Here is a 22,014-nt window from a genome sequence, read left to right on the forward strand (position 1 = left end):
GCCACCAATCCGCGGTCATTTGTACAGTAACGATTTTTTATTTTTATTTGTATATAGTTGCGCCCTTAATGTCAATAATTGTTTTGCAAATAAAGACCACTGTTTAAGATTTTTAATAAAAGTGTAAAATTGTCTGGAAATGTTCAACTACTGATCAAAGGCTTACTTTGATCAGCAGTCGAACATTTGCTCGAAACCCTAAGAGAGTTTTTTAATTCATAACAATATTTATCTCACAAATCATTTCTTTATTGCTTAATATGTTTATATTAAGTAATAGAACATATATATGAATTGGAAACATTAAAATGTCAGCAAAATATTTTCACTTAAACTCCCTTCAAAAAGGCACTTTTGGGCAGAATTTTCGCAGCGGCTCGGATGTTGTGAACAACGGTAACATATGCGTTCTCCACCATTTTACAGAAAACATTCTGTTGGATTTCTTTTCGTCTTGCGTTGTATCTCTGTTTCCTTTCCTTAAGATCTTTATCTGTGAAATAAATAGAATGATATAGTTTCATTCATCGTCATTTAAGCAATTCAATTTAACTTTATAATTGAATACAATTAACTCAATTATTATAATTGCAATTAGTAATATTTACACGAACATTTAATTGAGAGCTTGCGAATGCAGAATAAACGTTTGCGCAAATGTCTCAGAATAAATAAAATAAATACATAAGTGTTCGCTACGCGAATTTCGACCGTCTTCATTATTAAAAAATGAGTTAAACATTTAAATGAATTTTTATATTTCGAACAGTTGTGCTCTTATTTTTTTAAATATGTAATACCACTTAAGCTCGTCAATAGCTACAAAAGAAAAAAAAAGTTTGACAAGCAAAGAAAAAAAGGGGCTGATCTGTTTAATTTTGCCTTTTTATTTATATATTTTTTCGCTCTTATAAAAATTATAACATAATTTATGACAAATATTTAAAAAGGAAATTCATAAACTTTTATTTATTCAATTGTAATTATTTATAGTAACAAGAAGCCTCGCTCGTCCGTCAAAAATCGACCGTAATTAATTGCTTATAAAAGTAACATTGAATCTATAAAAGTAAAAATGAGGTTTAGATGCATTAATTATAAAATATTTTTGTGTACTAAAAAACCGTTAACATAAGCCAAATCTCATACAACGTATACTTGCGATAGTTTAAAAAAAATCAACAGTTTTTAAGTCTATTTTTTTGAACTAATTGATAAATTTATTCTTTACACCTACGCCTTGTATTTTGTTATATGTTTAAATCAATCACTGAAAAAAATTATTGGCTTGGATTAATGATTTGCTAAATATTTGTTATTTAAGAAATTTATTATATTATGATATTTTCCATTAAAATAAATAAATATAATATTAGTTATATTACAATTATTCGAACTATGTTTGAATGAATGAATGAATTCTAATAAATCAATATTAAATATGTAATTCCTTGTTACTCCATGTTTTATTAATAAATCTTGTTGCAATTCATTCTTACCGTCTTCTAACGCTCGGCTTAGTTCCGGACTTAGAGTTACTTCTGGTTCATTGACAGCTTGGCACGTCAGTGTTTCTGGACCGACTTCATAATGCTCAACGCCTTTATCATCGACCTTGAAGTCGTAACCATATTTCGCTGTTCCCAATGCCGCTGTAATAGAAATTATATGAATAATTGTATTGTGATATTGATATTACAAACATATTCTAATATTAAATATGCGAAAGTAACTTTGTCTTTCATACTTAAATCGTTAAACTGTTAAGCCGTTTTGGATGGAATTTGGTATGAGGCAATGAATCAAAAGGAAGGACATATATTTTTCATAGTTTACCTGTTCTAATTAGTTAAAGGGTTATAGTAGGAAGGCTAGTTCATTAAAGTTGAAAACCAATGCGGTTCAAAATGTTCAAATGGGTAAGCAGGACCCCCTCATAATGACGTAAAACTGGTCCCTATATATATATATATATATATATATATGTATGTATCTAATATTCGATAATGCAATAAATTTAGGAGGCGTCTGTCGGTCGGGACAGATACAAATATTATTTGAAAGTTCATAAAATTGGTGTTAATATTGGAAATTTGTATTCTTAATTTGTCAATAGGTTATAACGTTTATTAAGGGTTAGCGCAACATGTAATCTAAGTGAAGGTTTGGTAGATTTAAGACTACCAAATTCTTTTTTCATAAAAGATAGGTACACACGCTAATACAGAGACATAAAACAACAAAACAATACTAATTCAAGTGGTTGACGAAAGGATAAAATTCGGTTAGTCTATAATAGGGGCGAGTGGAGTCTAAAATTGCATATAAATAAACACTCAAAGAAATGAATGATATAACTAGAGATCGTTTTAATTTAAGTTAACCATACAACTTGGTTTTAGAGAAATGGAGAATCCTCACTGAGGACAGGAGACTAATCGCCAGCGTCTGGATTGGACGGGGTTAGCCACAAATAGTTGCTCTCAAATAACAAACATTTGCAAGATTTTCTTATTTTAATACATTTATTTAATTTTTTTTTTCGACAGGAAACCACGTGGACGGTTACAAGAATAATTCATTAATGTATCACTGTATATTATAAAACAACTCTGTCGTCTGTTTGTCAGAACGCGATAAGCTAAAAACTACTAAACGGATTTTTATACAGTGTTCATGAATGCAAGGAGTGCTTTCCATGATGACAGTGCAGGGAGCCTTGTGCAAGCATCCAAATTTTTACAAGATATTTCGTTTTGCTGAAATAATGTTGCCCGACGTTTTACCAGGCAGAAGAAGCAGATTTCCCGAATAGTCTACTTTACTGGACAAAGGAATCCTCTTGAAGAAGGTTCGGGGCTAATTTCACGACTTGAGTATATCGGTTAAGATTTACGTCATGTAACACTGGGTCATCACGACTCATACATACATTGATTGAGAAAAATATTAGGGCGTTTTCACAAGGAATAAGATGTAACTCAACTAGTTACCGGTTGTGGAAGCTACTAAATATGCTAACAAAAACCATCGTGTCAGAACTGTTTAGCTACTGAACTGTTAGAATTGTTTAGGTCGTGATACGGTTTTAATGGTTTGTTACGCTAGGTCTACCTGTGTGGTGCCAAGCCAGATCGCTAGTATAATATGTGTCAACAAGGCAGTTTTATATTGACGAGTTCTTAAGGTTAGAGAAGCGTCATGTGCTTGAAATAATATTAGACGGTATTCGTCGTTGGAAAAAAACAACAATTGGTAGAGATTAGTGGTTGTCATGAAAATAACGTTTATTAATAAATCGTGATTAGAGAAGATGTCTACGTAATTTATTAATCATTTCTGAGGGATAGACAACTAATGACGACGACGGCGGCGAACACAAGAAATATTGCTCGGTTAGACGCCATAATATCGGCTCTCCGACACATATAATTAAAATATATATAAAGACTTAATTATGTAAAAAATACTAACAATCTAACCATAAAATTAAAGGAACTATACGCTGCGAAAATATTCTCCTATGTTATTGTTTCCAGAACGTTCGCATTAAAACCAAAAAGTTATAATTTTGGCGATAGCGCTTGGCAACACTTGGTAACAGTATGTTAACCACATACATTGACAAATAACTAAATCTAAATACTTAGCGTTATTAATCATTTACTATCTTTTGGTAATCCACATTAATTTGTCATTTGCTAATTATGACTACCAATTATATGACACTAATTTATGAATTCATTTCATTACAGCGAGTCTAAAATAACATAATGCGATTAAATTACGTATTCCTAATTTCGTATTTGATGTCGATAATGTTTTTTGAATAAATTTATTAAAAATCTTAACTATACGTTAGAGTGATTTCTCCTCAATGCTTCGATGATTTTATTTTTTTGTGTATATTTAAGTGGATTCTTGGGAGGCTTAGATTGGTTCGGTAGGTGACGGTCGAGAAGTAAATAAAATTCTCACGTCACCCGGACGAATTTGGGACGGGCATCTAGTATTGTATATTACTGTATACTAATATTAAAAATGTAAAAGTAACTCTGTCTGATACGTAGTGTAATTATAAAATATTCTACTGCCAAACAGCAGTACTCAGTATTGTTGTGGTCCGGTTTGAAGTACGAGTAAGCTAGGGTAACTACAGGCTCAAGGGACATAACATCTTAGATCCCAAGGTTGGTGGCGCATTGGCGACGTTTCTTACAGCGGCATTGTCAATGGGCGATGGTTCCCACTTAGCATCTGGTGGCCTATTTGCTCGTCCAACAAACTATATAAAAAAAACGCTTCCAAGGCCAAACCAATCAACGGAATTTCATCAAATTTGGTATGAAGCAAGGTTGAACCCCAAGAAAAGGATATGGGCTATTTTTTATATCTAATACCTACGATGCAAATAATAAGAGGCCCCCCTCTTATTATTTGCAGCAGCAGCAGTGGGTGAAAACAGATTGGTTATGAATAAGAAAGTCGTAAAATCTTGATGTTTGGGCATTTGTTTCGTCATGCAGGGAAATTATTTCGGGACGTTTTTATTCTAAACCGGGCGTGTGGTTCACGCTGTTCACCTTCATCGAATAAATCCTTTTTTAGTGTAATTTTTCTTAGCGTATTCATCATATACCTTTTACAGATAAGAAAAACGTGTAGCGTTGGAGGTGCAATAATATATCTTTATTTATAACCTTTTGTTGGCAAAGATGTGACGTACGTATGTGTGAGTGTACAAAGTATATTTTATATACATGTTACATACATATAAACTGATATTGAAATGTCTTCGTGATTTTTTTTACCAATGAAGTTGTATTAATTAATTTTGGATACAGAAAGATGGACTGCGTTATTCCTTAACTCTCTAGACTTTAACTTTAACGGACAGTATCCTTTCATTACTTTCAGTCCTTACCACTCACAATAACAATAATTAAATAAGTGATCCAGTGCAAATAATAGGCACAATGGATTCAGAATATTAAAATTCGTGCTCAATGGTGCATTGATACCTCCTTTTTTACCATGGTACCAGAGTGTCATTAAGACGGTTAAGAAGTAAACCGATGGTTGCGGGTTCAAGCCCGGACAAGCACTACCGAATTTGTAATTATAATCAGCATTGAAGGAAAATATCGCAAGGAAACCTTTTGTGTTAGTTTATTTTCCATGTGAATCTACCAAGCCATTTTAGAGAAGCGTGGCGGTGGCTTAGTTGTGGTACATTTTGAAAGTATTGCTTATTTATTTACAGCGTCCTTGCGTAAAAGTGAGCACTTAAAATTGGGTGACCATTTGCTTGTCTGTCTTCCTAAAATAATAAAAAAAAACTCTGAATGCAATATTGACGATCTCATATTCAATTATTACTTACTTCCCTTTATTGTGTAGGCACCGTTGAATGATTTTGATACTTTGCTCAATTCAATAGTGACGTCTCCGACTATGATTAAATCCGCTCGAGTTTGTAATACAACCGATTTATCCTTTGTATTCATCCTATGAAAATGAAATAACATTATATAAATAGAATACACAATGGCAAATTGTATTCTTAAGATTAAATTACACGCACAGGACCGTAACAACTTAAGCGCCATTGTTGTCAGCGCTATGACTATCGTGAGTTTTATTATGAATTGTCCTTTGATAACCAAGTCGTATTTTCGTGCGTACATGTAAGGATTTTATCTCGTAATATATTTTTATAAATAATATACTATAAAAAAAATTACATCTTAGTTCCAAAGGTTGGTGGTACGTTTTCAAAACCTATTCAACTGACAAACATTTTATTTAGTTTTAGGATAAATCATTACACAAACGCTCACTTCGCAGATATGATGAATTTTTAAGTGTAACTTATAAAAAAAAAATGATCCAACCAAACCTAACTAATGAAATAATTTTATATGAATGTAATAAAAATGCAATAAATTTTCGTAAAATGTTGTCCATCCTTTTAACCAAACGTTAGGTTATCCAAAAAATCATACTTAAAATCGGAGAACTTCTGGTTTTTCAGTCCTGTTATCGTTAGATTCTTGTAGTGTAATATCGTTTCTGCTTTGTCGCTCAGTTTAATGTCGAGGCTTGGCACGAATAAGGGATCTATGGGTTTAATGTCGTACTCCGGTATGCCTTTACATGTTTTTTCCAAGAACTGCTGTGTTGTTTTACTGAGACACTCCGTGTCATCCATTTCGCAAGCTATAAGCAGTGAACCTGTGAACAATGGAGGGAATTATGTCTATGATTTTAAGTGGTGGTAGAACTAGGGGGGAAAACTCACTTAACATATATATAAACATTCGACCGCCAAGCAGCAATACTTGGTATTGTTTGTCGTGTTTGAAGGGTCGAATGACCATTGTAACTAAAGGCACAGGGGTCATAATAACATCTTAATTCCTAAGGTTGTGGGCGTATTGCTAATTTAAGTGATAGTTAATATTTCTTATAGCAAATGTCTATGGGCGGTGATAACCACTTACCATTAGGTAGCCCATTGGGCACCCATCTATTTCAAATAAAAATCTTCTTTTTAATAAAATAGGTTCACCACTTTTGAAAGCCATTTATGTTCTTTGCCTTTTTAGGCAATGGCCTGAAAAATACATTGTTTAAAACACTCTTTCATTTTGAATAAATGTTGGGGTGATACTGGGAACTGCTGTTTGTGTCAGATATTAATCCAGCTCATACAGTCTTACGATATCGTCTTGGATAGTTCTCGACGTTAAATATTGAAGCAATAATATACATACCTATATTAACATATAGGGAAAATTTATCATTATAAAAATTCAGTCTCGTAAGAACAGGTTTTTTTTTTATTTCAGGTACTCGTGTCTAAAACCGTGTCGTATGTCACTTGCCTACTAGTTACTTTTTTTTTTATCTGAACTTCCTCTTGATATGTACTCTACCTTCATATTTATTTATTTTATTTATATTTAGTTATACTCCACATTTTTAAATTGTTTTTAGTGAAGACGAAACTTTATAAATACAGTAACAATGAATATATATTATAATATTTTCAGTAATGCCAAAAAGAAACAGCATTCGGAACAATAGCGTTATCGCATTCCGTTATCAAAGGTTGAATTACTTGAAAATAATTGTATTAATAATTTTTCGTTAGATAAATTTTATAGTTCATAAGATTTTAGTGCTTACTTATAAAATAGAATTAAGACACGTAGCTTATTTTATCTGTTTTGATATTAATGTAATAGTTTTTTTTTTATTTTGTGGTAGGTCTTTATTCAGTACAGAAACTTGATTATACTATTAATAACTTGACGTATGACTATCATAGCATTAAGGACAAACCTCAGTGGTTTTATAAAGATATTTATAAATTATTGTATAATAATATAAGTATTTCTATACACAAACGAATAATACATTTATTTTGATCAATGTAAAAAGCGGTTGAAAAAGAAGATAACCTAAGAATAACTGACGAACGAAACTCTCGGAAATCTATTGTACTTAAATTTTACGAAGGTACTAAGCGTTTTTTATTCAATTAAATCAGGTCAATAAACTCACTAATCAATCTTTTAAAATATACCTCACTTGATCATTAGATAATAAAAAACGATTTATTATATAATTAAGCTAATATCTCTATCAAATTATTTAAGTTGCAATGATAATTTTATTACATTTTATTTATTATGAAGCTAAACTCATACACTACAAATAGACCTGCTTACGTTTATAAAAGTATTGTGAGAAAGCATGTTACAAGCTATAGGCTAATTTATCATTCAAATAAAAGTTATTTAAATAACTTAGTATGTGTGGTTAAATAAATAATAGGTTTTTTTTTACGTTACCTATAACAAACAAAAATGAATGGTATTCGTATGATCTAATTAAGATAAGAACTTACTAATATGTAGAATTTATTTTCTACTTATGAACTTAAATAGTTACAAAAATTATATAAGTTTATTTATTTTACATTTTTAGTAAGTGTTTATTTATGTGTTTTTATTCACATAACTTAATATAGTTTAAAAATATATGATCTTTTACCTCCATCACAAAGCACACTGGTAGCGAATAAAAGGACCAACACACTTGAGTACACCATAATGTCCGTTCAAATCAAATAAGCGACTGATAGCGAACTACAAACATATCCGTATGTTCACGTCAACTTTATATACATAACGATTGTGTCAGTGCAAATATCGTTATAAAGAAAATAATTCCGATACATAGGTCACATATTATCACCAACACATGACCGGCGGATATATGGTAAATATCGGGAATAAACATTAATAAGCAACTTACTTATTTATAAAGGTTGCTTAGTGAGTGTTTAATTAAACAATTTTTATCAATTTATCTCATTCTAACGTCATCGATTTGACGTTTGAATAAATAAGACAACACTGTTTTACTAATAAACCCTTAAGAAATATTTATAGGTGAAGACGTATTGTATTGAAGTTTTTGACCTTTAAAATCTATTAAAAGTTAAATTGTTAAGTTTATTTAAGAGTATAAGTTTACGTATTGTAGTTTAAAATTGCTTTGAATGGAAACGTTTGAATTGGTAATTTTACCTTATAGTTATTATGATAGATGTTTACCCTTAATTAATTAAGATAAGTAATGTTTAATTAAAAATAAATAAAATATTTACATTACGCATACAGATTATTTAACGAAGATCTTAAACGAAGAATAAATCTTATTATACATTAAAAGATTTTTTAGAAAAAAACGCCAGGATTTAGGCTCGGGCTCAATCACAGAATACTTATTATTGTGAAAAATACCATTGTTAATCTGTTTATTTGAAAAGAACAACTATGCGAGTTTCTTGGCTGGAGGATGCTTTCCGAAACTGTGATAGTGCTTAAATATTGACAATTCAAAAACGCTTCAATGTGAAGTTTACTTTAGTAAAATTGATTTGAAGAATGTAGGTAATATATTTTAAACCTTATTCTAATACCATTATTAATAACAACGACATTACACTTAGCAGAAAATGTCTTTGCCCAGTGAGATTTAAAAAAAATGTTGGCTTCGTAGGAACAAATATTAGAACTGTTACAAAAAAAAACATTTTTATTGAAATTGTTAGTATTACTATTTAAATATAAGTACAATATGATATTGTTAAATAAAAAAAAAGTCATCGTAAGAATTTTAGTTGTGACGATACCATGTCATAAAAATGACAGTGGGAAGTCGTCAAAAAATTAATTCATTTTCATTCATTCCCAATTGAATAATGTCGTCGCTATCATGGCCGTTGTGTTGATAACTTTCGACTCTTGTGATAAAGTACTCACGGTGCACAACTTCGTTTTTTTTTTTTTATCTTAAACATAAAATATTTGCTTAATTTTTAATTTGTCATATTTATAAAGAAAAGTATTTTGATATTAGTTTAGTTAATTATTACGAACAGCAATCATATTGAAAAAAATACTATTTGGTTGTAAATGTAAAATTGAAGTTAGTTTTGTGACTATTCTAATACTAAAAAGTGTTAGTGTAATGGAACGCAACAGAAATAGTTTGCTTTTTATCACCGCTGGCGCCGTCGTCGCTCTGTCTGTCAAAAACTGAATATGTATATAAAAACCGTTAATTTTAATTCAAAAAACTAATCTATAGTAAAATTACTTCTAATTACTAAAACCACGCAATATGGAATATTCCTTTATGGTAGTAGAGCGTGTTTCTGAAGTAGTCCAGTTGGATTATTGAGAAAGGTGCAATAACTTCTTCTTCTCTTCCTTATAGATGGGTGTTTAAAATAAAAACAGACCAAAAAAGAAGGTAATGTTCAATAATGGAGCACAGACAACATGAAGAAATATACTCTCCAGTTGTCAGATACACAAATATACGCTACTTATTTGGTTTAGCAGTCAGGTATGGATTAGAGATTAACCAAATGGACGCTGTATCTGCTTCTCTGTAAGGCGATCTTGAGATAGACATTTACATGCAGCCAGAAGAGTATAAGCATGGATCTAAGTTGCATGCTACATAAATCTATATATGGACTGCAGCAGGTAAGCAGACTCTGGAATTTGAAATTAAACACAGTCTTAAATGAGTTAGGAATGACACAATCGAAAACAGATCCGTGTCTATTATAGAATAGTTGTATAATTATCTGAGTGGATGATTTGCTTTTATTTACTGCAGAAAAATACAAAAAATAATTTCAAACGAGAACTACAAGAACAATTTTAAATGAAGGACATTGGTCAAGCAAGCCAATGTATTGGACTTCACATAACCAGAGATGCGCACAAAGTGTTGCTAAATTAAGAAAAATATATAAACGATATATTAGCAGAATTCCGAATGTCAGATCGTTAACCGGTGAAAACACCTTTTGAAGTTGGTATGAAATTTAATGATAAAATGGAAGAGGAAAAACATCCATGTAAACAAACATCCATCCGTGTCCATATCAACAAGCTATTGGCTCGTTACTGTATATGGCTCGAGGTACTAGACTTGATATATCATTTGTAATAAACACACTGAGCAGTAATACCATAACAATTCATAATAGTATTGTTGAATGAATGCAGTCACAGGTTCTACTTTGGTTCTATCACCCTTCAAACTGGGAACCAACACACAAGTTTTGCTGTTTGGCGGTAGAATATATTATGATGAATGGGTGGTACCGAGGAGGGTCTTTTGTTCTGGTGACTAGCTTTTAACGCTTAAAACTCAAACTTGTCGTCCAATCGGATTATGAGTAAGGGGAAAAAGAAAGCGCAATAGTTTTTGCGTACACGATGCGCACCATAATATATCCATGGCCACCGAGACAAGAAACGCCACTGAGAGGATTATCATCAGAATATCAGTGTAATGTATTAAACTTGAGAAAATAAACCAAATAAGTCTAAAGTCGAGGGATTTACTTGTAACCACTCGAGGGTTTCCCTATCTAGCCCTTGGCTATCAAGCTCCAGCTCATTCGATTCAAATCATACATATACGGAAAGTTTCAAATCGATACACCGATTAACGACAGAATAAAAACTACTTCCGATATTTGCTCACATGTTTAATTCTCTCATTATAAGACAAAAGGTAGTTGAAGAGTGTGGAACAAAAGCGAAAACAAATTTCCGGTAGTGTGAAATGATACGTAACTTTGAAAACTTTAACTTATAAAATTAACTCTTGCTTGATAAGAAATTGTTTAATAAGTTTTTCTGCTTAATCATTTTGAGGCGTCTCTTAGGCATGTGATACGTACAGGATGTGTTTTAGTAGTCTCTTTGACGGCTCTATTTCAAACAAACAAGCAGGTGCTCTCTACAGCCTACACTTCTGGTGCAAGAAGACCATTAGACGTTGGCAAGAGTAAGTCGCTTGTCTTTGTGCTGTTCAAGCTGTAATTTCCTAAAGATTTTCAAGTAATATGCAACTTATATGCGAAATGAAATAATTACACTTTCTTTACCTAGCTATACATACCATAAATGGGTACTTACATAAGAATTATTAAGATTAAGGCCTTTACTATTTACAAATAAGAATACAAAATAGTATTGTATTGTGTACATCATGATCGCGTGGAATGGTGACAAGAATAAACCAGCCCTCCTGTCATTAGTGGAGACAATAAGGCGGGGTGTTAAGCTATTTAAATAGTATTTTTGCACTACTACGGTCTAAGGTACTGCAAATGGGACTAAGACATAATTTGGAATAAGAGACGAATATTTGCATCGTTTATTGTTGTGTAACATAACAGGAACGCTTCTATAAAATTGTAAGCCGTTAGATTATAAACTATCTCGCGAGATTGTGAACTGTCGAAATATTGTGAACCGTAATAATAATAACCGTAAAAATAATCGTATACTGCTTCCAATTTAACGCATTACTTTTCGGTAGATTCTAATTTACCGAAACCAATTAAAGTTAAATTATAAAAACTCTAATCTAATCGAAATATCATAAACTATCGAAAGTTTTGACGTTTTATTTCGAGTTAAATAACCGCTCACAATATTTCAGCAGTTTACAATCTCGTGAGATAGATAACTATCCAAAATTATTTACAATTCTATATAATGTGATATATCATTTCAACCACAGAAGGATTTCATTGGCTCAAGTTAGTTATAATATTCTCAGCCTTAACTCTGGTGAGAAGTATGTATATTTATGTAATTATACTAAAAAATATTTCTCTGTGTAGTTATTACAATATTATCATTTCAATTACTTTAAATAAAGAGTTTAAAGAGCACTTCCTGTCCTTATCTTAGTTCATACGTTAACGTATGTATACATAATTGTGTAATTTCTTGTAATATAATAGCTAAAGAGGTACATATAATTTTTATTGTACATTTTAATTTAGACTTTGTATGATTGTATGTGACTTACTTGTTTGTATATATATTTTTTTATTAAGTGGGCTGGAATAAATCTCTTCAAAGTCATAACTTCTATACAAGGATATCTTATGTTATTGTTATGTGAAAATAAGCGAATATCTTTGATCTAATACGAAGGAAACCTTACTGTCATTAGTTCGAGAGTCGTTTTGAGTTTCGAAGGGCCAATTGGCATCACATACACGTGCCAACAATAGCGTTTGGGCGTGTAAGTCTTATGTATGACTGTAAACGTGTTAGGAACATTTGAGACGTGTTCAATTTAACACAGAAATAAAATTGTTATGACTTAAGGTACGGCGATAAGTGGTACGCGAAATTTTTATAGTCAACGGAACAATAACTTTAAAAGCATATTTGATTGATTGTTATTGTGAATTTTTTTTAGTCGTTTTGAAATCACTTTGATATATTATATGTAACAATTATTAAAATAATTAATTAATTATTTAATTGACAGGAGGGCTGGTTCGTTTTTAGCCCAGAGGATCGGAATTGCGATTCAACGGAGAAATGCTGCTAGCATTCCTGCCACCATTCCACGCGATTTATACAGTAACTATTTTTATATACTTATAATAATGTTAATTATGTAATTAACATTATTATAAGTTAACATAAACGTTCTTATATTACGTTCATACATCTCAGAGAGCTACATGGACATATAAGCTGTGCTCTTAAGCCATCGTTATACATGTAACCCGACTGACAAACTAAATGAAAATATAAATTATGTTTCTTAACCGTAGAGCAGCCTTGCTAATACTGATAGAAGAGGCACTACAACATTCAGGCTCAAGTTACTTGCATGCAACGTTTTTCCATTTTGCAATGAAATTCAAGGAAACCAAATTAATTCTTCCCTTTCATATTTCAATCAAAAGTTTAACCATCCATCTTATATAAGCGAGACAAAATAGGTCAACATAGAAACGAGAGAGATGGAGAATAATGTGTTCTTGTAAATTTAATAATATTATCGTGAGCATTAATGCGAAAAACGACGCATTTGTAGGAGAAAATTAAATCGAAAAATCGATCAACGACAAGCAGATCGCTACTGTAGTTTATATTGATATCGAATCAAGTATTCACAGACTTATTTAGTCTACAAATTTACAACAAAAAAGCATCGAGTTGGCTGAGTGGTTTGAACGCGTGCATCTTAACTTATGATTGTGAGTTCAAACGCAGGTGAACACCGCAAATTTTTTATGTAGTTCATTTGGTTTTATAATTCATCTCGTGCTTAGCGATGAAAGAAAATATCGGAAGGAAACCTGCGTGTATTTCATTTCAATGAAATTCCGGCACAAGTGTGCACCAACCTGCAAATGGAGCGTGCCTTTATATACATAAAGGTTTTTTAGCCAAGACGTTCTTCTTAGACCCACACTGTGTCTTCCTTGAATCTTGCCCCGTATGATGAGTTATAGTAGCTCTTATTTTTGGACTCTCATTATATGGCTGAGATATTTAAGCTTCTTTTTCTTTACGATATACAAATCTTCTGCTTTTTTGTTTATACGACCTAGCATCGTTATGTTTTTTATATATTTATAGGATTCCCTTGACATTCTTCTGATACCTACATTTCGAATATATTCGTTAGTATTTCTTCAATATTTTTACAGCTCGATTCTGTGAGGATTCAAGCTTCAACGCCGAACAAGAGAATGGAGAAAACATAACAGCGTGCTAATCTCGCTCGTAGCTGGATGTTCAGCTTTTTATTGTATAGAAGTGACTTCAGCTTAAAGAAAGCATTACGGGCTTGTTCTATGCGGCATATTATTTCAAGGCTGTGGTCTCCCCTATCTTCGACCCAGCATTCCAAATATTTGTATTTGCTATCTTTTTGTAGGGGGTGTCATTATAAAGAAGAAAGGATGGTATAATATAGCAGATGTTATTTTACAAACTGTAATATATTTGTTTTTTTTTTTATTAATGATTCTGAGGCCATACGTTGAACTAACAGACTGAACTTTATTTATATGTATATGAAGTACTTCCATTTTAGATGCAAATGATAATAATCTGTGTGTGTGTCATATTCCCACACCCACCTGATCCAATGCTTCTCTGAAAATCATCAGAATCAAAATTTGGGGACAGAATACATTTTCTCTTACTCGCCGAAATTCACCTTGGATAATGACTCCACTTCCCTTGTGTCTAGACTCACTCACACCAATAATATACCTATCTATCTTAAGTCTTAAGGACAATTTAATGTACTTTTCTTAATGCAATACTAAGTATTACTTTGATTATCCTTTGAAGTTGTCAACGAGAAAATGACTTTATAATCAGATAATCTATTTGGTTATTTGTCTTCCAAAAATAAATAAAACTAAAAATAACTAAAGGTCTATGATATAAAATGCAAACTGTTAGGGTATGGCATCAAAATGGACCAAAAGAACAGAGAATTACGAATTTGTCTGGAAGCGAGGGTTGAGTTGATTAAGGCGTGGATGTACGTGAAATGGCTTCATTTGAATTACAATGATTCTCCTTCTCTCGGTAGTTGATACCGGAAAAACTTTAAAACATATAGTTAATACTATGTAGCAAGAGTTCGTCTTAAAAAAAAAGAGATTTAATAGAAATGAATCTGCAAAGTACCCTTTGAATTGTTTATTACTAACTTTTTATCTAAATTAGAATATAAAGTACAATAATAATGGGAGGGAAACGAAGCAAAGTTGTTAAGCGTTTATTAATAACAAAATAATTATCTCGTCATATGTAAATTCAGTTCCATAGGTAACTGTTAAGTTAAGTGTTAACGTTTTACTATTATTATTGTATTAAAATAAACCAGAACACATATCATACAGTATATTTATTTTTACAAATCACATTTAAACATTTTAACTTAATACAATGAACATACTCGTATTAATCAGTACAATAATCTTACCTTAAATTACTTTCGCCATTAAAGCCCAAAACAAACTGAGAACTAATCTATTCACACAGTGCATTTAAAATCTGTAACCCTTCTTACTGACTATATTTATTTTAATAAATATAGTCAAATCATGGCCATATTTATGTACAAGATATATTAAATAGCTTACACTACTTTTCAGCGTGTTATGTCTATATCCTAAGAGCTATATCCTTGATTAGCCTGTTGTCCTTGGTTTAGCCGTAAAAACGTAACAGACATACCAATAGACAAAGTAAATTTTGCGTTTGTAATATCAGTATAGATAACGAACATTTCAAATAACAATAGTTTCATTACAAGTCTAGCAAAACGTGATAGTATTTTTTTACGACGTAACAAATAGAAAGAAGTATTTCATCGTGTTGTCTGTTTCGCGGAGATAAAAGCGAAAGTGAGCGTCTGTGTGACGCGATCTCTCATCTCAGTGTCGGAATGCTCGTAGAGTTCAACATTTTATAGTTAATATAACTGTTTATGTATAAATGAAATTGTAAATTTTAGAAATATAAAAATCTATCCAAAAATACTACAGTTGCCCCTACTTTTGAGTTTGAAGGTTTTTTTATGACACTTCTATAATGAAAGTAATGGAGGATCCAATATTACAACATAAGGCAATTTCATATTCCGTTATGTTGGCCTTAAACACCCAACTTTATTAATTTTAAATTAAAAAAAAAAAATCAATGAAATTTTTGGTTCAAATCAAGCGATCTTGGCTCAGAAATATTTTTATATTACATATTTATATTTGACAAACACAACACACATACATACATACATATATGCATGTCTCAGTATTTGCGAATTCACAAAACAACGAAGGTAAGAGCTGTGCGACGCTGCATACTGCAAAAACTGTATGGATTTACCGATCCTCTCCAAATATTGTTGTTAAATTTGATCAATTTGACGAAAAATCGAAAAAGCGCCTTTTTAAATGAACCAAATAATCAAATAGGTTCTACAGATTATCTTGAACTCTAATACAAAATAATAGGAAGGAGGAGCGGTCGAAACATTATAGTGAAGCAACAAAAGCGAATACAAAATCAAAAGCGAATACAAGTTCCCTGTTTTCTCTTATCCTGTTTCCTCAAACGTATTATATAAACGCTTTTGATTAAATATTCGTTTTTCTGGCTTCACTATAATGTTGCGAATCTGGTGTCTTATTATCTGAGACCGTGACAATAATTAATATAAATAGAAGCCAAACGAAGAATAACGCCAAGTCAAGAGCTCTCATAAAAATATTATGCTCTACAATACAAAACTAGGCTCTTAACCTAAACATGATGTACATACGAATAAATTTGATTTACTTATCAGTCTGTTTTGTATGGGATGTGAACCGCATATTGAAGAGGAAACCTTTAGCAATGATTTTGTAAAGGTCGTCGTAGACTTGACGCTTTCTAAAACACGTGTGATAAATACAACCAAGGTGACACGATTTTTATCATTGTTATTTAAAAAAGGTAGCCTACCTTTTTTAGTGGTTATTTTTGGTCTATAAGTAATATTAATCATCACTCCATAAAAGTTTATATAATATATGATAAACTAGTGAGGAGTCAGTATTCTTTGATTTCAGTGCAACATTTAAAATAATATTAAATTTTATAAGTATGCGTATTTAATTCTATCGGTGGAATAAATTAACAAATGAGTACCTTGCCTGTATTAACTGTTGCTTCATTCGCGATTAAAAGTGTTTTTTTTTAAATGATTATTCAAAAGAATCGGTTTGAATAATATTTTGTTTCGACTTCAGAGTAAATATGAAAGCGAGCTGTTCAGATGCGCGATTACCTTTATCCAGTTCGATACTGTGTTACATGGAATAGGCTGTGAATGGGAGACGAGGCTGTACTTTCAGATAGATAAGGATGATTTATTCGCATACTCGATCCTATATTCAGCTCCGCGTAAATGCTGAACGGTTAGATTGAGGAATAAACAACATAAGCCATGTCGTGATAAGCTGTTTGCGCGAAATAAAAACTAAAGTTTTTAAGAAACGAAATGTCAGAATTATATATACCATCGGTCAGGAAGTCGAAAAAAAAACGAATTATTATGAATGATTTATTAATATTATATGAATACAATAAATGTCTTATAACTAACGACTGCTTTACTCGAAGTGGGAATAAAGAGTGATAGAAATAATTTTACAATTAATAAAATTAGAAATTAAAACAATGGGGCATTGAAAGACTGATACGGGGAACTTGGCCAATACGGGAAACTCGTGGCATCGCCTGGGAGCTTCCATCAGTTTGGTACATCAGCATATTCGTCGGATTAAAGGTTCCGTAGCTCTTGTAAAAAATTAATATTATTCACGCTTTATAATTTATAAACAATTAACATTTTAATAAAAATCTTATTCTTTTTATACGCTTACTAAATTATTGCGAAAGTGAAAAAAATAAAACATTTATGAATTTATTTTGTTCATGTTAGAAACGCCTTGTAAAAATGAAACAAGTAAATGTTAAATTGCCGTGGTGTTTTTATCAGGCGTTTCTAGAGTGAGTTATTTTTTTTTTAAAGTTTATTACCTCTACAAAAAGAAGGCTAAGCTCGTAACAGAGTAATATGTTAAATGTAACTTTTTATTCGAATATAAGATAAGGATTTAATTGTTTTTCTGTAGTTTTTATATTATACTAATATTATAAAGAGGAATAATTTGTTTGTTTGTTTTTATCGTAAACTCCGGAACTAATGAATTCTAAAAAAAAAAAACACTGTTAGAAGCCACACTATTCCTAAGTGCTATGAGGTATAAATTATATTTAGCACATGTCATTCTTGTCTTAAATAATTTACAGCATCCTTGTATGCCGGACGGGTCGCTAGTTTTATTATGTCTTTTCTATTCTAGTCTAATGAAAAAAATATTCGGATTGATAAAAAAAAATCCATTGCGCTATTTTATACATTCTATATGCTGAGTGTGTGCCACCTAACCAGACGGGCTTGGACAAAACCATACCATCAAGTGAATTTAATTATTACATATTTTTTACATTAACAGCCTGTAAATTTCCCACTGCTGGGCTAAGTTCTCCTCTCCTTTCGAGGAGAAGGTTTGGAATGCTCCAAACCATTGTTGCATTGGAGTAGCGTGGTGGAATATGCATTCCACCACGCTACTCCAATGCGGGTTGGTGGATACACATGTGGCAGATTTTCGTTGAAATTAGACACATGCAGGTTTCTTCTCGATGTTTTCCTTCACCGCCGAGCACGAGATGAATTATAAACGCAAATTAAGCACATGAAAATTCTTTGGTGCTTGCCTGGGTTTGAACCCGTAACCATCGGTTAAGATGCACGCGTTCTAACCACTGGGCCATCTCGGCTCATTTAATTATTAATTTATTATTATTTATATATTATGTTTTACTTTATACAGTCGATAGTTTCAGTATGGTCATGGACTGTTAAGTTTGTAAGGCAATATTGTAACAAATACTTGAAAATTTTTCGTCTCGAAATTATGTTTTAAATTTGTTCCATAGTTGTCCTAAAGTTAATTCTCATAGTGTAATGTTAAGCGAGTTTTTATTTATTTTACATAGTAGGTAAAATTGGCCATTTTATGGTAAATAGTCACCACCATAGATATTGATAATGGCACTTCTCTCTATTGGGCTTTATCTAAGCTAACATAAATGTTGGAGCAATTTTTTCCTGGTTAAACTGCTGTTTACAAACAACTTCGATTGACTGAAGTACATTTTTCCGCCCTTTTAAAACTTTGACACAAGACCGCGAAACACGTATACGAAGAAATAAAAGTTTCGTTAAGAAAGAAAATTAATGTCTTGTTTTTTCCTTAAAATTCTATATGTGTATTTAATTACTTTCGAGGTTGGCCCTCCTCGTACATAACCCTCTGGTTTTCCGTCAAACAATATAGAACTAATCAAATATATTAAGATGATCCCATAGACAATTATTACTTTTTAACTAGTTTGAAACTTTGTTAGATCCGAGAAGTCCCTAAAAGCGTTATATATCTCTCTTATATATGTGAGTTAGTAACCACACGGAAAAGATCACAAAAGGAAACTTTATTTTATTTGTCACGCTAGAATAGTCCTTATTGCAGTCGGAATTATATGAATGTTAAACGTTTTTTGTTTGTAAAAATTGTCATTAAAACTTTTCAATCGGGACCAATGTACACAAGATAGACGATAGACACAAGAATATCTACATATAGAAATACTATCCAGTTAACCTTAAATTTATCCTTCGTCCTATAATGTTTTCAAGTAATGGCTTTTTGATTGATTACAGCACTTGTATCGAGATGGCTCGGTTGATCAATTACAAATCAATCTTAATCGAAGATCTAGAGTTTGAATACGATCAAGCAATGGTGGTTATGAGTTTAGTTTGTTTCATTCATTTCGATCTGAATACGGCATTGAAGGAAAACATGGAGATTTATGCGTAGAATTAAATCCAAAATGAGGGACAGAAGTGCGATTCTGTAAGAATTCATTTCGTATCTCAATCCTGAAATATTGACAGCTGACTTACAGTGAAGAGCCGAGATGGCCCAGTGGATAGAACGCGTGCATCTTAACCGATGATTTCGGGTTCAAGCACCACTGAATTACATGTGCTTAATTTGTGTTTATAATTCATTTCGTGCTCGGCGGTGAAGGAAAACATCGTGAGGAAACCTGCATGTGTCTAATTTCAATGAAATTCTGCCATTGCAGCAGCGTGGTGGAATGTGCTCCAAATCTTCTCCTCAAAGGGAAGAGGCCTTAGCCCAGCAGTGGGAAGCAGGCTGCTAATGTAATGTATGACTTACAATGATACCCCATTATGATACGTGTATTCTATAAATTTTGTAATTATCATAGTCTATGTCGTATATCACATTCTGTCATTTCACGCTCGTAGTCTGCGGTGACATTCGAGTTTCTTGTTACAGAATAGCTCTACACGGTAATCGAGCTATTTTTATGTTTTATGATAGGCGGACGGGAAAAATAGCCATCTGATAGAAAGTGGTCACCACCGCCCATAGACATTGGCGCTGTACGAAATATAAACCGTTCCTTACATCACACTAATGCTCCACCAACCTTTGAAGCTAAGATGTTCTATCCCTCGTAGTAACTCCAAGCAGTTACACTGGCTCACTCAACCTTCAAATCGGAATACAATAAGACTACGTATTGCTGTTTACCGCTGTAACCTACACAGACGGATTTGAGCAAATTTTTCCTTCGTTTAGTTGTGTATAAATAATTTACGATCTAATGGTAACTTGTTGTATTGTTATCTGTATTAAGTTATTTGTATTATATATCTAATAAATAAACTTTACGTAATTATTATAAAATTCGGCACAGAGTCTATAACAGATAATAAATAACTAACGAATTACAATTATATTTAGATAATTTTACTACTTTTTAATGATTGGATATATTCCCAGCAGTATTTTAAATAATCTTTTTTTATTCAGGAGGATTTATAAATAAGGAGGATTTAATTAGATTTTTTATTCAGGAGGATTTTTAAATAAGGAAGGATAAATAAATAAGGAGGATTTATAAGATAGCAGGATTTTATATAATCTGTATTATTCGTGCAAAACCGGTTAGGAGGAAATGATTGAATGTTACGAAAATTGGACTCTATTATAAAGCGATAATTGGAAACATATTAAATGTTATAGTCAAATTGTTGTTATTATATATTATTGCGTACGTTAAATATTTACAATAGAAAGTGCTGTAAGCGCCTCTACGGATGATTTAACAGACGCTTTGAGGCGTGTAGTAACGTATGATGTCATGCTACGTGTTCGATCATGTGTTTATTTACCTAACCCGGTAATATCACTTCAACTCAAACAAACTCACTTGTAGTACAAACGTTTTGATATTTTATACGACATAAAATTATTTTTTAATACAAATTTATGTTAAACCTACTTTTGAAATCAATTTGTTTTTCTGCTTAGTTATTTTTCGTATACTATTCTTTCAAATGCAGGTTTCTTTCAGTCATATCGGTGAGAATCAAAAATATAAGTTACGTAATAAATAAATGAATGATTTTTACGTTAACTTCAGATAAGCAATCCTACACGCCTAAACTTAGGACGACAATAATAAAATATATATATGTATATGCTTACTTAAAGCATATGCCAAGATGGCCCAGTGGTTAGAACGCGTGTCCTAACTGATAATTGCGGGTTCATACCCAGGCAACCACTGAAATTGTATGTACTTAATTTGTGTTTATAATTCATCTCGTGCTCGGTGGTGAAGGAAAACATCGCTAGGAAACCTACATGTGTCTAATTTCAACGAAATTCTGCCACATGTGTTTCCACCAATCCGCATTGGAGCAGCGTGGTGGAATAAGTTCCAAACCTCATTAAAGGGAGAGGAGGCCAAGCCAAGCTATGGGAAATTTTCAGGCTTTGATACTTAAATCGAGCATGTCGTTTTAATGTGAAAATTTAGGTCTCTTTCGAAAAAAAAAATTACGTTGTTTTTTTGTTGAAAATTTTGAAATAAAACTTTGGATAAATCGTACTTATGTTTATTTTAAATT

At 31.8% G+C, this 22,014-nt stretch overlaps 1 protein-coding gene across 1 annotated transcript; it reads right to left on the reverse strand.

Annotated features, from left to right (window-relative positions):
* Window positions 1–227: 227 nt before the first annotated feature.
* Window positions 228–8,299, reverse strand: LOC125066954 (juvenile hormone-binding protein-like). Its single transcript, XM_047675291.1, has 5 exons — window positions 8,062–8,299; window positions 6,006–6,234; window positions 5,384–5,508; window positions 1,500–1,652; window positions 228–493 (listed from the first exon to the last, which is right to left on the reverse strand). Exons 1-5 carry the CDS (start codon window positions 8,117–8,119, stop codon window positions 330–332), a joined length of 729 nt encoding a protein of 242 aa, XP_047531247.1. The 5' UTR covers window positions 8,120–8,299; the 3' UTR covers window positions 228–329.
* Window positions 8,300–22,014: the final 13,715 nt, after the last annotated feature.

Source organism: Vanessa atalanta, chromosome 10 (assembly GCF_905147765.1).
Source record: "Vanessa atalanta chromosome 10, ilVanAtal1.2, whole genome shotgun sequence".
NCBI classification, from domain to species: domain Eukaryota; kingdom Metazoa; phylum Arthropoda; class Insecta; order Lepidoptera; family Nymphalidae; genus Vanessa; species Vanessa atalanta.